At 44.0% G+C, this 12,884-nt stretch overlaps 1 protein-coding gene and 1 long non-coding RNA gene across 14 annotated transcripts in view; both read right to left on the bottom strand.

Moving 5' to 3' along the window:
- Positions 1–357: 357 nt before the first annotated feature.
- On the bottom strand, positions 358–2,125 carry LOC147357365 (uncharacterized). The gene is made up of 2 exons (XR_015141799.1): positions 1,246–2,125; positions 358–1,009 (listed from the first exon to the last, which is right to left on the bottom strand). It is a non-coding gene; the product is annotated as an uncharacterized LOC147357365 (long non-coding RNA).
- An 8,858-nt stretch (positions 2,126–10,983) lies between these two features.
- ALKBH8 (alkB homolog 8, tRNA methyltransferase) overlaps positions 10,984–12,884 on the bottom strand; it is a 124,569-nt gene continuing 122,668 nt past the window's right edge. For all 13 annotated transcript variants that reach the window (XR_015141797.1, XR_015141798.1, XR_015141796.1 and 10 more), the window contains one exon: positions 10,984–11,938. Coding sequence is in view for 10 of the 13 variants with exons in the window: in XM_086339012.1 (XP_086195138.1) it covers positions 11,381–11,938 (558 nt within the window). In the remaining 3 variants the exon portion in view is untranslated. The remainder of the gene's footprint in view (positions 11,939–12,884) is intronic.

Genomic DNA, 12,884 nt, shown 5'->3' on the forward strand with positions numbered 1-12,884 from the left:
CTGGAGAAGGGAAAAGCTATCCACTCCAGTATTCTGGCCTAGATAATCCATGGACTGTAAAATCCATGGGGTTGCAAAGAGTCTAGCAAGACTAAGTGACTATAACTTTCACTTTCAGTCAGAAAAAAATCCAGTTTTCTGTCATTTCAGTGATTGGCATTGATTGTGGACACCCAAAGAATGGGGAGAAATGGAGAAAGAAGAAGACTAAATGCTGTCAGGTGGGGGAGGGAGGAACAGGGAGTGCTTGACATGAATCCCAGCTTTGCTGAGAGGTGGAGGGGATAGAATGAGAGGGTCCAAATGTAGACACTGGTGATGGTTACACAGCTTTGTGAAGGCCTTAAGATTCCCAGATTGCATCAATTAAAGTAAAATTTATTAAAAAAACTTAACAGAAAAATATATATAAATCCATAAAAAAAATAAAACCTCACAAGAAAACTAAACACAAACCAGATTAAAATAAGCTCAGGGGAAGGGAACTCAATTTCCCCTGGGTGGGGAGCGAGTTGATGGCGTCCACGGGAATCAGACAGGGATGGAGGCTGCAGAGCCAACCGTGCTCCTGGACGAGGTGTTTCCAGAAAGGGATCTGGGTCTCTGTCCAGAGCGGGGGCCCATTCTCCCTGCAGGGGTGGGTGAGTCATCATGGGCATCTGGGTCTTGGGCAGGAGCCAGGGCAGGCTCTCCCTGCAGAGGTGGTAACTCATCCCCGGACACGGGTTCTTCTGCCAAAGCCCGAGCAGGTACAGGTGCAGGTGGAGGTGGAGGTTTTCTCTGAGGGGGTGGGACATCGGTGCCTGGGGCTGGGGGTCCTGCAGGCACAGAGATCCGATCTTCTCAGGGTGCTGGCCAGTACCCAGCTGGCCCAGTGTCTTTGGGAGGGGAAATCTCAGGTCTCGATCTCCCCTCAGTGGATCCCTGGGTCCTGCACCTGTAGCAACCACCTCTGTAGGGACAGGTCTTGGAAGTGGAGCCTGGTTGAATTTGAAGGTCAGAGCTAGAGCTGAGAGAAGAGAAAAGTTTGCCCATAGGTCAACCTTGCCATGTGCCTAACTGGGCACTAAAGCTTCCTAGAGATTCCCAAAGAATTCCCAGCATGAGTCTTCTCTGCAGTCTATAAGATGGGTGGTGTGAGGCCAGCCTTTGCTTCAGGCCCAGCCACAGCTCTAGGGGACTCCTCCCTGTGTGGCTCAGCAGCCCCTCCCCACACCCTCACATGCACAGCCCCAGCCTCCTCACCTCTGTGCTCTGCCGTGCTGGGCTCCAGGTCCTCCTGCTGCCTCAGAGGCAGGGGTTCTTGGGGCTCTGGGCTGGAGCCGGATGTGCTGAGTTTTGTGGGAGCCTGAGACTGGGCCCCAGGGTGTGTCCTGGGTGGTGTCTGGGCCACAGCCTTCCCTGCTTCCTCTTCATTCCCAGTTGGGCTGACCCCTCCGTGGGCACACTCACCTGGAGCCTGCACTGGGGCTCACAGGCAGGGGGGTGGTGGTCCAACCCCTCCGTCAGGGAGGTGGACGGGGTGTCCCCCTCATCGGCCACATCCAGTGGGAAGCTCTGCAATGATAATGACCGTCAGCCAGCCCTGCTTGGAGTTTTCCAAGCTGGGCCTGGCCAGTATGGCTGCTGCTTCTGCCCACTCGAACTTCTGCTCCCAGCAGAGACATATGTCTGCTCAGGTACCCACCCAGGAGGAAGGAGACCCACCTGAGGGCGTGAGGTCAGCCTGAGCAGCCGGCCCTGCCTGAATTCTTCCCATCCTGCCTAGCCTGCTCTCCCCTGGGGTGTGGACACAACTGGCCCACAGGCTTCTGACCCACATCCGCCTGGGCTTGCTTGAGGCAGACACAGCCCGAGAAACCCCCATCCACGCACACAGGGAAAGGACTCAGGGTTACCTGGATGGGATGGGAGAGGGGACCTGGCCTGGCCTGGGGCTCCTGTGTTACCTTCCTTTTCCTTCAGGCAAAGGGACAGAGGCCTCTCGGGGGGAGCCTGAGCCAGCGTCGAGCATGTTCCCACACACTCTGCCTGTGAGCTCTCCCGAGGCCCCGGCCTCTGGGCAGGGGCAAACAGCAGAACATCTTGGCAGCAAGCGATATGGCTGGGGGCTCCTCTCCGCTGTGGAGGCCTGGATACCCACGTTCCGGGTTCTGTTGGGTTCTGTTGCCAGGAAGTGACATCATTTCCTGGGTTCTTACTAAGGTCCCTTAAACAAAGTTCCCCATGGGAACCTCTGGGTTGACTGTTCACCCACCCTTTTAGGCCATGTGCAGGCACAGTGACACCCACACCACCCACCCCACAGCCTTGAAAGGCCTGGGTGCAGCCAGGGCCTGAGCTCTGAGGACACAGCTGCTTTCAGACCAGGCTCCTTCTTCTCATCTGTGATGTGGCTCTGGACAAGCCATGTGCCCTTCAGGGTTTCCCCAGTCTCTCCTTCTGCAGAATGGGGGTCATTCTCCCATCTACTGCCTAGGACTGTTGGCCTACAAGACCTCCATGCCTTTCAACCTGGGGCTGGTATCACATGGAGCTTGTGCGCTGGGACTTCCCAAAGGAAGGATTCAATACAGGGCTGACCTAGCACAGAATGGGGCAGAAACAGGCCTGGATGGGCTCTGGGACCTAGGAAAAGGCACTCCCCTTCCTGCCTATTTCGAGACCCTGATCCCCCAATGGAGGACTGAAAGAAGACTCGAAGGTCACCTTCTCTTATACAAAAGAGGGCCCAACTTTCTGGTCCTCTTTTTCCACTGAGATTCTGGTTCAAGTGCCCCATCTCGGCTTCTGTGGGTGGCTGAGCTTATAATGGCTCCCTGCATTCTTGTCTTTTACTCTCATAACCTTGGGTCATTTTCCCCGTTCTGGGGTGGATGGACACTGTCATTGCTTCTAACTTCCAGATAGATATATGAAAAGTCTCTAAAATCTACTCATTTCCTCTCTTTTGTTCAGTGTCTCTCTCTAGATGTTTCTCTTTCTTTTCCTTTCTGAATTCAGCCTATGTCTTCCTCTTTCTCTCTCTCTGTCTCTCCTGTGGATGGATGGATGCCTTTGAATGCACATGTATATTATTAGCTTAGGGATAGGTTTTAGGGACAGGTTAGGTGACTGCAGCCATGAAATTAAAAGACGTTTACTCCTTGGAAGGAAAGTTATGACCAACCTAGATAGCATATTCAAAAGCAGAGACATTACTTTGCCAACAAGGGTCTGTCTAGTCAAGGCTATGGTTTTTCCTGTGGTCATGTATGGATGTGAGAGTTGGACTGTGAAGAAGGCTGAGTGCCGAAGAATTGATCCTTTTGAACTGTGATGTTGGAGAAGACTCTTGAGAGTCCCTTGTACTACAAGGAGATCCAACCAGTCCATTCTGAAGGAGATCAGCCCTGGGATTTCTTTGGAAGGAATGATGCTAAAGCTGAAACTCCAGTACTTTGGCCACCTCATGCAAAGAGTTGACTCATTGGAAAAAGACTCTGATGTTGGGAGGGATTAGGGGCAGGAGGAGAAGGGGATGACAGAGGATGAGATGGCTGGATGGCATCACTGACTCGATAGACGTGAGTCTGAGTGAACTCCAGGAGTTGGTGATGGACAGGGAGGCCTAGTGTGCTGCAATTCATGGGGTCGCAAAGAGTCGGACACAACTGTGCGACTGAACTGAACTGAACTAGAGTGAGATAATGGAGAAGGCAGTGGCACCCCACTCCAGTACTCTTGCCTGGAAAATCCCATGGATGGAGGAGCCTGGTAGGCCGCAGTCCATGGGGTCGCAAAGAGTTGGACACGACTGAGCGACTCCACTTTCACTTTTCACTTTCATGCATTGGAGAAGGAAATGGCAACCCACTTCAGTGTCTTGCCTGGAGAATCTCAGGGACGGGGGAGCCTGGTGGGCTGCCATCTATGGGGTCGCACAGAGTTGGACACGACTGAAATGACTTAGCAGTAGCAGTAGAGTAAGATAAAGGGTTTAGGTTGGAGTTGGTGTTGGGGGAAGGGACAAGGGTGGTGTGTTTTTTCTTGGAGACTTGAGTGCTGTTTGTTCTTAGTCTATTTTACATATGAACCGCTTATCAGATACATCACTTGCAAGTAGTCTCTCATGTTCAGTTGACTATTTTTTTGATTTGTGAATGCTTAGCTTTTCTGTTGCAAAGCTGTTCAATTGGATGGAAACCCATTGGTGTACCTTGTTTTCCTGTTTCCCTTACTTGAAGAGAGACCCATTTCTGCTTCTGCCCACCAAATGCGAAGGAGACTCTCATGTTAAGGAGCCTACGACCTATGCTTATTTCTAGAAATCTCGTAACATCGGTCTTTGGGTTGATGTGTTTCACTGATATTCAGGTGGTATGAGATAAAAACCAATAGAATTTTTTGGATGTAGCTGTCCGATTTTTCCATGGACATTTACTGAAGACACCTTCTTGTTCCCATTTGTATATTCTCCCCTTCTTTGTCACAGATGAGTTGACCATGGATGCTTGGATTTGTTTCTGGACTCTCAACTTGATGACATTTCTCCAAAGACACACAAATGTCCAAGTTTTAGATGCTCAGCCTCACTAATCACTAGAGGAGACAAGGATCACCATCCCTCATTAGGATGGCCTACTGCATAAATTGTGTTGTTTTGTGTGTTATTTTTTCAAAGTTCATGATTTTTCAGAGATATAGTTATTTATGGTACTGTGGAAGCATTGGAAACATGCTGTATGAAGAGATGACTGATTTTAAAAATAATGGTGTTTAAATATGTATAATTGAGTGTTTTATACCTTATTTGATAAAGCAAAAAGTATTTAAACTGAAGTTGATCATTTTTTATGGATATTAAATAATAACAGCCATAAAGTTTCACTTTTTACTATCTTCAAAGAAAAAAAGGTAAATTTTTGTTTCCTATAATGTTGTTATATGAAGGTCTGTCTAAAGGGTTTATTTAAAGCTTGTTCAGATGTATTCATAGCAGTGAAAATGCTGTTAACACCAGAAATGTTTTTCTATGATAGAAAGTCAAGCTGGCCTGTCTTTCTCAATAGCTTTTAATTTTGTGTTTACTACATCGTGTTTCTTTTTATTTCTTTAATTGGAGAATAATTACTTTACAGCTTGTGTTGGTTTCTGCCATACATCAGCATGACTCAGCTACAGGTATACATATGTCCCCTTCCTGCTGAAACTCCCTCCCTTCTCCTTGCCCATCCCACCCCTCCAGGTTGTCACAGAGCACTAGGTTGAGCTCCCTGTGTCACAGAGCAAATTCCCACTTGCTCTGGTTTTACATAAGCTCATTTATATGTCTCCAAGCTGTTCTCTCAATTGGTCCCACCCTCTCTTCCCCGACTGTGTCCACAAGTCTGTAGTCTGTTCTCTATGTCTGCGTCTCCATCTCTGCCTTACAAATAGGTTCATCAGTCACATCTTTCTAGATTCCACACCCATGCATTAACATACACTTGCTTTTCTCTGACTTATATACTTTTCTTTTTGGTGGTACTTTTCTTAATACTTGACTTAATTTGCAATGAAACAGTAAAAGGATTTCATGGACGAAAATGGCAACAACTGAGTGTTACATTTTAGCCTAGCACTCCAGGCCTAAGTAAGTCTAGGGTAAATTCATTTCTATGACAGCTTCTTTGATCACATTCACTACTTTTCCCTGTTGTCATGTGTACAATTTTCTGTTCCCTACATAATAATTACACGTGTCAAGTATCGTCTGTCAGAAGTTGTATAGCAATGAGGAAATATGTTCATAATGCAGACACCACAAACACCCTCCAAAAGGTGTATGTAATAAGAATACATTTTGTAATGAATTTCACGCCCTGAAAATATAGTTTAAAAATTGAAAAAGTGACATTAATATGGGTTATAGATAGGTTTTCAGTGAAGGTGGGCTAGACTAACAGCTAGGATCCCATCTTTCCTTAAAATGCAGAATTAAATATAAAAGGAACACACAATGGAGAAAAAAAAAAAGAGTCTCTTCAGTAAATGGTGTTGGGAAAGCTGGTCATTGACTTTTAGAGATGGGGAAACTGAAATTCAAGCAGACTTGCCAGGCACCAGGGCATCGTCTGGACCAGCCTCTCGTCCTCCTGACCTGGCAGGTGATCATCCACTTCCCTATGTGCAGCACAGCCGTAACCCAGCCTGTAGGGGTGCATTGGCTCATCCAGACGTTGCCCCTGAATAGAGGTTCCCAAGGCCAGCCTGGCTCTCAGGGACTGAAACAGCCTGCTGGACTCAAGGCTGGGATGGCAGTTGAGTGTTGCCAAATGAATGGGAGGGGAGAATAGAGCAGGCTATGACTGAAGTCCAAGGTTCCACCGTCCTGGTGGGAAATGTGTTGTCCTAGGCTCTGAACGTTCACGACGTACACTTGATCTGTGGTCTGTGGCTCAGACTTCAGCCTTTCAGGTGGGTCATTTGGGTGACCCTGACTTGAGCAGACACAGCTCTGTGGCCCTACCATTAGCCGTCGCATCCCTGTTGGCCAGAAAGGCAGCTGGACTGAAGGACAGGTGAGCTCGGATCACACCCTGGGGAGCGGGAGCACCAGGGCTGCCTTTGCGTTCCTTCCATTTTATTACAGTTTCCAAGTGTCTAGTTAGGAAGAGTGAAGTTGACCCCATTTTTTTGTGGTGGAATCTAGACAGGGGCAAGGTAGGGATTTTTCTTAGTGTAGGCATGTCTAGAGGCAGCTTTTTCATCAAACTTGCATCTTCAAACACAAGCCCTTCCATGGACTTCACTTAATGAACACATCTTCAGGAATGACAGAGGTTTCTATATATCTGCTGTTTCACCTGTCTACTATCTGTTCTGCCTATCAGAGGGTTTGGGGGGGGGGTGCAAATTTGTTGCTTTCATTGTTCATTTTGTACCTGCACATATATTTCAGCCCTCCTCATATTGTCTGTGACAATAATTTCCTAACAAATTAGGGTTCAGTTCACGTCAATTACTCAGTTGTGTCCAGCTGTTTGTGAACACATGGACTGCAGCACACCAGACCTCCCAGTCCTTCACCAACTCCCAGGGATTACTCAAAGTCATCTCCATTGAGTTGGTCATGCTATCCAACTTCTCATCCTCTGTCACCCCCTTCTTCTCCCACCATCAGTCTTTCCCAGCATCAGGGTCATTCAGATGAGTCAGTTCTTCTCATCAGGTGGCCAAAGTATTGGAGTTTCAGCTTCAGCATCAGTCCTTCCAGTGAATATTCAGGACTGGTTTCCTTTAGGATGGACTGGTTTGATCTCTTTGCTGTCCAAGGGACTCTCAAGAGCCTTCTCCAACACCACAGTTCAAAAGCATAAATTTTGGGGGGCTCAGTTTTCTTTACAGTCCAACTCTCACATCCATACATGACTACTGGAAAAACCATAGCTTTGACTATATGGACCTTTGTTGGCAAAGTAATGTCTCTGCTTTTTAATATGCTGTCTAGGTTGGTCATAACTTTTCTTCCTAGGAGCAAGCATATTTTAATTTCCTGGCTGCTGTCACAATCTGCAGTGATTTTGGAGTCCAAAATAATAAAGTTTCTCACTTTTTCCACTGTTTCCCTATCTATATGCTATGGAATGATGGGACCATATGCCATGATCTTTGTTTTTTTAAATGTTCAGTTTCAAGCCAGCTTTTTCTCTCTCTTTTTCCTTCATCAAGAGGCTCTTCAGTTCCTCTTTGCTTTTTGTCATAAGGGTGGTGTCATCTGCATATCTGAGGTGATTGATATTTCTCTCGGCAATCTTGATTCCAGCTTGTGCTTCATCAAGTCCAGCATTTCTCATGATGTACTCTGCATATCAGTTAAATAAAGAGAATGATAATATACAGCCTTGACTTACTCCTTTCCCAATTTGGAACCAGTCTGTCATTCCATGTCCAAGTCTAACTGTTGCTTCTTGACCTGCATACAGATTTCTCAGGAGGCAGGTCAGGTGCTCTGGTATTCCCATCTCCTGAAGAATTGTAGACAGTTTGTTGTGTTCCACACAGTCAAAGGGTTTGGTGTAGTCAATTAAGCAGAGGTAGATGTTTTTATGGAACTCTCTTCCTTTTCTGATGATCCAAGGGATGCTGGAACTTTGATCTCTGGTTCCTCTGCCTTTTCTAAGTACAGCTTGAACATCTGGAAGTTCACGGTTCATTTACTCATGACCTGGATTGGAGCATTTTTAGCATTACATTGCTAACGTGTGAGATAAGTGCAATTGTGTGGTAGTTTGAGCATTCTTTGGCATTGCCTTTCTTTGGGATTGGAATGAAAACACCTTTTAAGACCCACTTGACTTCGAATTCCAGGATGTCTGGCTCTAGGTGAGTGATCACACCATGGTGATTATCTGGGGTTGTGAAGGTCTTTTTTGCACAACTCTTCTGTATATTCTTGCCACCTCTTCTTAATATCTTCTACTTCTGTTAGGTCCATACAATTTCTGTCTTTTATTGTGCCTATCTTAGTGTGAAAAGTTCCCTTAGTGTCTCTAATTTCCTTGGAGCTATCTCTAGTCTTTCATATTCTCGTTTTCCTCTATTTCTTTTCATTGATCACTGAGGAGGGCTTTCCTATCTCTCCTTCCTATTCTTTGGAACTCTGCATCAAATGGGTATATTTTTCTTTTTTCCTTTGCCTTTCACTTCTCTTCTTTTCATAGCTATTTGTAAGCCCTCTTCAGACAGCCAGTTTGCCTTTTTACATTTCTTTTTCTTGGGGATGATCTTGATCACTGCTTCCTGTACAGTGTCAGCAACTTCTGTCCACAGTTTTTCAGGAACTCTGTCTACCAGATCTAATCCATTGAATCTATTTGTCACTTCCACTGTGTGATTGTAAGGGATATGATTTAGGTCATACCTGAATGGTCTACTGGTTTTCCCTACTTCAACTGAAATCTGAATTTGGCAATAAGGAGTTCATGATTTGAGTCACAGTCAGCTCCCAGTCTTGTTTTTGCTGACTGTATACAGCTTCTTCATCGTTGGCTGTAAAGAATATAATCAGTCTGATTTTGATATTGACCATCTGGTGATGTCTATGTGTAGTGTCATCTCTTGTGTTGTTGGAAGAGGGTGTTTGCTATGACCAGTGTGTTCTCTTGGCAAAACTCTGTTACCCTATGCCCTGCTTCATTCTGTATTCCAGTGTCAAATTAGCCTGTTGCTCCAGCTATTTCTTGACAAATTAGGGTGTGTGAGTGCAAAGTCACTTCATTCGTGTCCCACTCTGTCCGACCCTATATACTGTAGCTTTTCAGGCTCCTCTGTCCATGGTATTCTCCAGGCAAGAATACTGGAGTGGATTGCCATGCCCTCCTCCATGGGATCTTCCTGACCCACATAGAGCCACCTGTGAAGCCACACAAATTAGGGGGATCATATGTATTTTCATTTTGTAATCTATAGCTCTGTACTGCTAAAAGACTCTTAGTTCTGGAAGGATCTCTTTTGTATTGAAATGTTTCTGTGATGAGCTGTGAAAGATACCGGGATTCTTGGCCTCCAGAGATGAGGAAATTGATCCAGTGCCAGTGATGAGGCTTGATTGCTCAGAGCTTTTTATACAATAAAGTTTTATTAAAGTATAAAAAAGATAGATAAAGCTTCTGACATAGAAATCAGAAGGCTAAATTTTTAGCCTGTAATTCTTTCTTCTCATATCATGAACCTTACAAATTCATCTAAAGGGCAAATGTATAATCTTGTACTGAAATTCCATGACAAAGGTAATCAATATCTCATCTAAGAGTTATTGATCACTACTGTTTCTGCAGGGCTTCCCTGCTGGCTCAGTGTTGTAAAGAATCCACCTGGCAGAGAGGAAGACACTGGAACCCACCAAAAAAAGATATCCCATATCAAAGGACAAAGGAGAAGCCAGAGCAAAATGGTAGGAGGGAAACAATTACGATAAAATCAAATCCTATACCTGCAGGGTCGGCCACTCACAAACTGGAGAACAATAATACCAAGGAAGTTCTTGCACTGTAGCGAAGGTTTTAGACACCATCGACAGAGGAATGGGTAAACGTGGTATATATATACACATACACACAATGGAATATTACTCAGCCATTAAAAAGAATGAAATAAGGCCATTTGCAGCCACATGGATGGATCTAGAGGGTGTCATATTGAGTGAAGTAAGTCAGACAGAGAAGGAGAAATATCATATGAAAACCCTTACATGTAGAGTCTAAAAAGAAATAATACAAATGAACTTATAAAACAAAAACAGACTCACAGGGTTGGAAAACAAACTCATGGTTGCCAGGGGGAAGGGATAGTTAGGACTCTGGCAAGGTCATATACATACTGCTATACTTAAAATGGATAACCAACAAAACCCTAATGTATAGCACATGGAACTCTGCTCAATGTTATGTGCTAGCCTGGATAGGTCTCAGAGGGGTTTGGGGGAGAATGGATATAGGCATATGTATGGCTGAGTCCCTTTACTGTTCACCTGAAACTATTACAACATTGCTAATCGACTATGAAGTCACGCAGTCACATCGGAAGCCTTGTGACCCCATGGACTACGTAGGCCACCAGGCTCCTCTGTCCATGGAATGTTCTAGGCAAGAATACTGGTGTGTGTTGCCATTCCCTTCTCCAGGGCATTTTCCTGATCCAGGTATCAAACCCAGGTGTCCTGTATTGTTTATTGTCTGTCTTTCCTTCTAGAATGTAAGCTCAACAAGGGCATCGACTTTGTATTTTTCTTGTTCACTGTTCGCCTCCCAGAACTTAAAATAGTGACTGGTACATTGTACAATTTCAGTAAGCTTTTATTGGATGAAAACCCCTACCTTAATGTATGGGTACTATCCAACTGACTAAAATTTTACTGAGTACCTATGATGTGTCAAGGCCTGTGCTAGTAAAGTGCAGTGACAGAGTGGTTATCATCTGTGATTTTACAGAGCTAACAATCACAGATAAAATTTCAGACAATTTTCTACTGAACAGGAATATTTTATTATTGATAAAAAGTTACGTGATTACTTCGTTAAGATTCTACATAATTTAGTTCATTTAGCAACACTTTGTAACAAAAGTTTATCTTCAAAATGCTGTACTCTTACCCCAAGATCCCAAATATTTCAGGAACTACTTCAATTACTTTAAAAACCATCCCTGTTCCTCCATCATGGATTAAGTGATGTCAGCAATAGTAGTAGACTGAATATATTCTAACTAGTCTCTACTTCCAAATTTCTCCCAGGCACTCTCCTTTGATACTTTTCCACACATTTTCTCTTTAATTAAAAAATATAGGTAATTTAATCTCATTAAAAAAAAAAAAACGCTGAGCACTTCTTCCCTATATATAATATGTTCATAGAGATAATCAGACCTTTTGAAGAATTACACACCAGTTTCCCTGATCATAGTAACTTTGCAGTATGCTGATATTATTCAAAGTCCGGCAGGCAGCTTCCAATTCTCCCTCACAAAACACATGATAATAACGATGAAACACAGGACCTGGGTCACGGGATCCTAATGGACCAAATGGCTCAACACGCTTGTCCTTACCAGGATTTCCCTTAAAATGCCAGGGAACCAGTAAGTCTTGAGAATGAAAAGAAGTCCTGTTAGTATGAATAGGCAACTTGGAATTAGCAACATTCTTTGAATTACATCCCCCATCTTGAAAGTCATTTATGGAGGAGACAGAATGTGCTGAGTCTTGATTGCCTACATTAGGCAACTGCTTCACAAGCAACTCTTGCACTGATGCATCATTGCTGATTTCCTCTTTCATGCCTTGGCTAGTTCTGTTTTCTCTAAGATACTTGGACTTCTTCTTCTTATATTCTTGCTCCATAGCCCAAACATAGATGAGTGCCTTCCCACCAGGTCTTAGGAGTCGAACAAGTTCTTGGAGAGCTGCCACTCTACGCTCCTAGTGGAAAAAAACAAGAAAGAAACAAAACTGTATTGTTTATCAGCCAGAAAGAGATACAGAGAGGAAATGGGAAATATGATTGACTACAGGACTGTTTTCAATTAAGATGGACAGCACAGAAAATCAAACATAAGACAAATCTTATATAAAAAAAAAAAAGGAAAAAAGAAGAATTGTGTTCTGCAGTCAAGGAGGGTAAAAGGAGAAATAGAAAAAAAATTTTTTTTCTTTCCAATAATGGGCACAGAAGGTGTTCTGTTTTGTTTTGAATTCAGTTAAGGTGCCAGTAACTCCAAATCTATGTTACTGCTTAGATCAGGAGAAAATGAGTAGTACTCAGGAGTAATAAGATTTTTTTTTCCTATAAAATATTAAATTCACTTATTTTTAAATGAGAAGCATAGTGACTAATTAAAAACATTAGCATACCACTACCAGTTAAATACTTGAGTTTTGAAAAGAAAAGAATATGAAAAGAAGAAAAATAGAAACTCAGATCTTGGGAATGAGAGAAACAGCTGAGGAAGTAAGATGGGAAACAGAAATAGAGAAGAAGCTCAGAGGCTGAGAAGAGAGAACAAATCCTCAAAAGGCCTACAGCTGATCTCTTAAAGTCTCTTATAGCTCAAGTTCTGCAACTCTGTGTATTTGAGGAAGACATTTAAAGATGAGTAAGACTCAGGCAGGAAAAACGCAGAAATACGCAGCAGTAAAGCATAGTCACAACAGATCTCTGTTTAAGAAAGCACAACTCCCATGTAGCTCATCTCCAGTCCACGGGCTTTCTTTCAAAACTGGGGTACACTTTATGACATGGAAAGAAAGGAAAAGCTGAAATGTAGTCCAAGTCAGTGAAATCTATGAACATTTCCTGCCACTTAGTATTATCCCAGAGGTCTCTGAGACTGCTGCTGCTGCTGCTGCTGCTGGCTAAGTCGCTTCA

The sequence above is a fragment of the Bos grunniens genome, chromosome 15 (genome assembly GCF_055505025.1).
Source record: "Bos grunniens cultivar Pamir isolate PY7600 chromosome 15, Bosgru_T2T1.0, whole genome shotgun sequence".
Classification (NCBI taxonomy): Eukaryota; Metazoa; Chordata; class Mammalia; order Artiodactyla; family Bovidae; genus Bos; species Bos grunniens.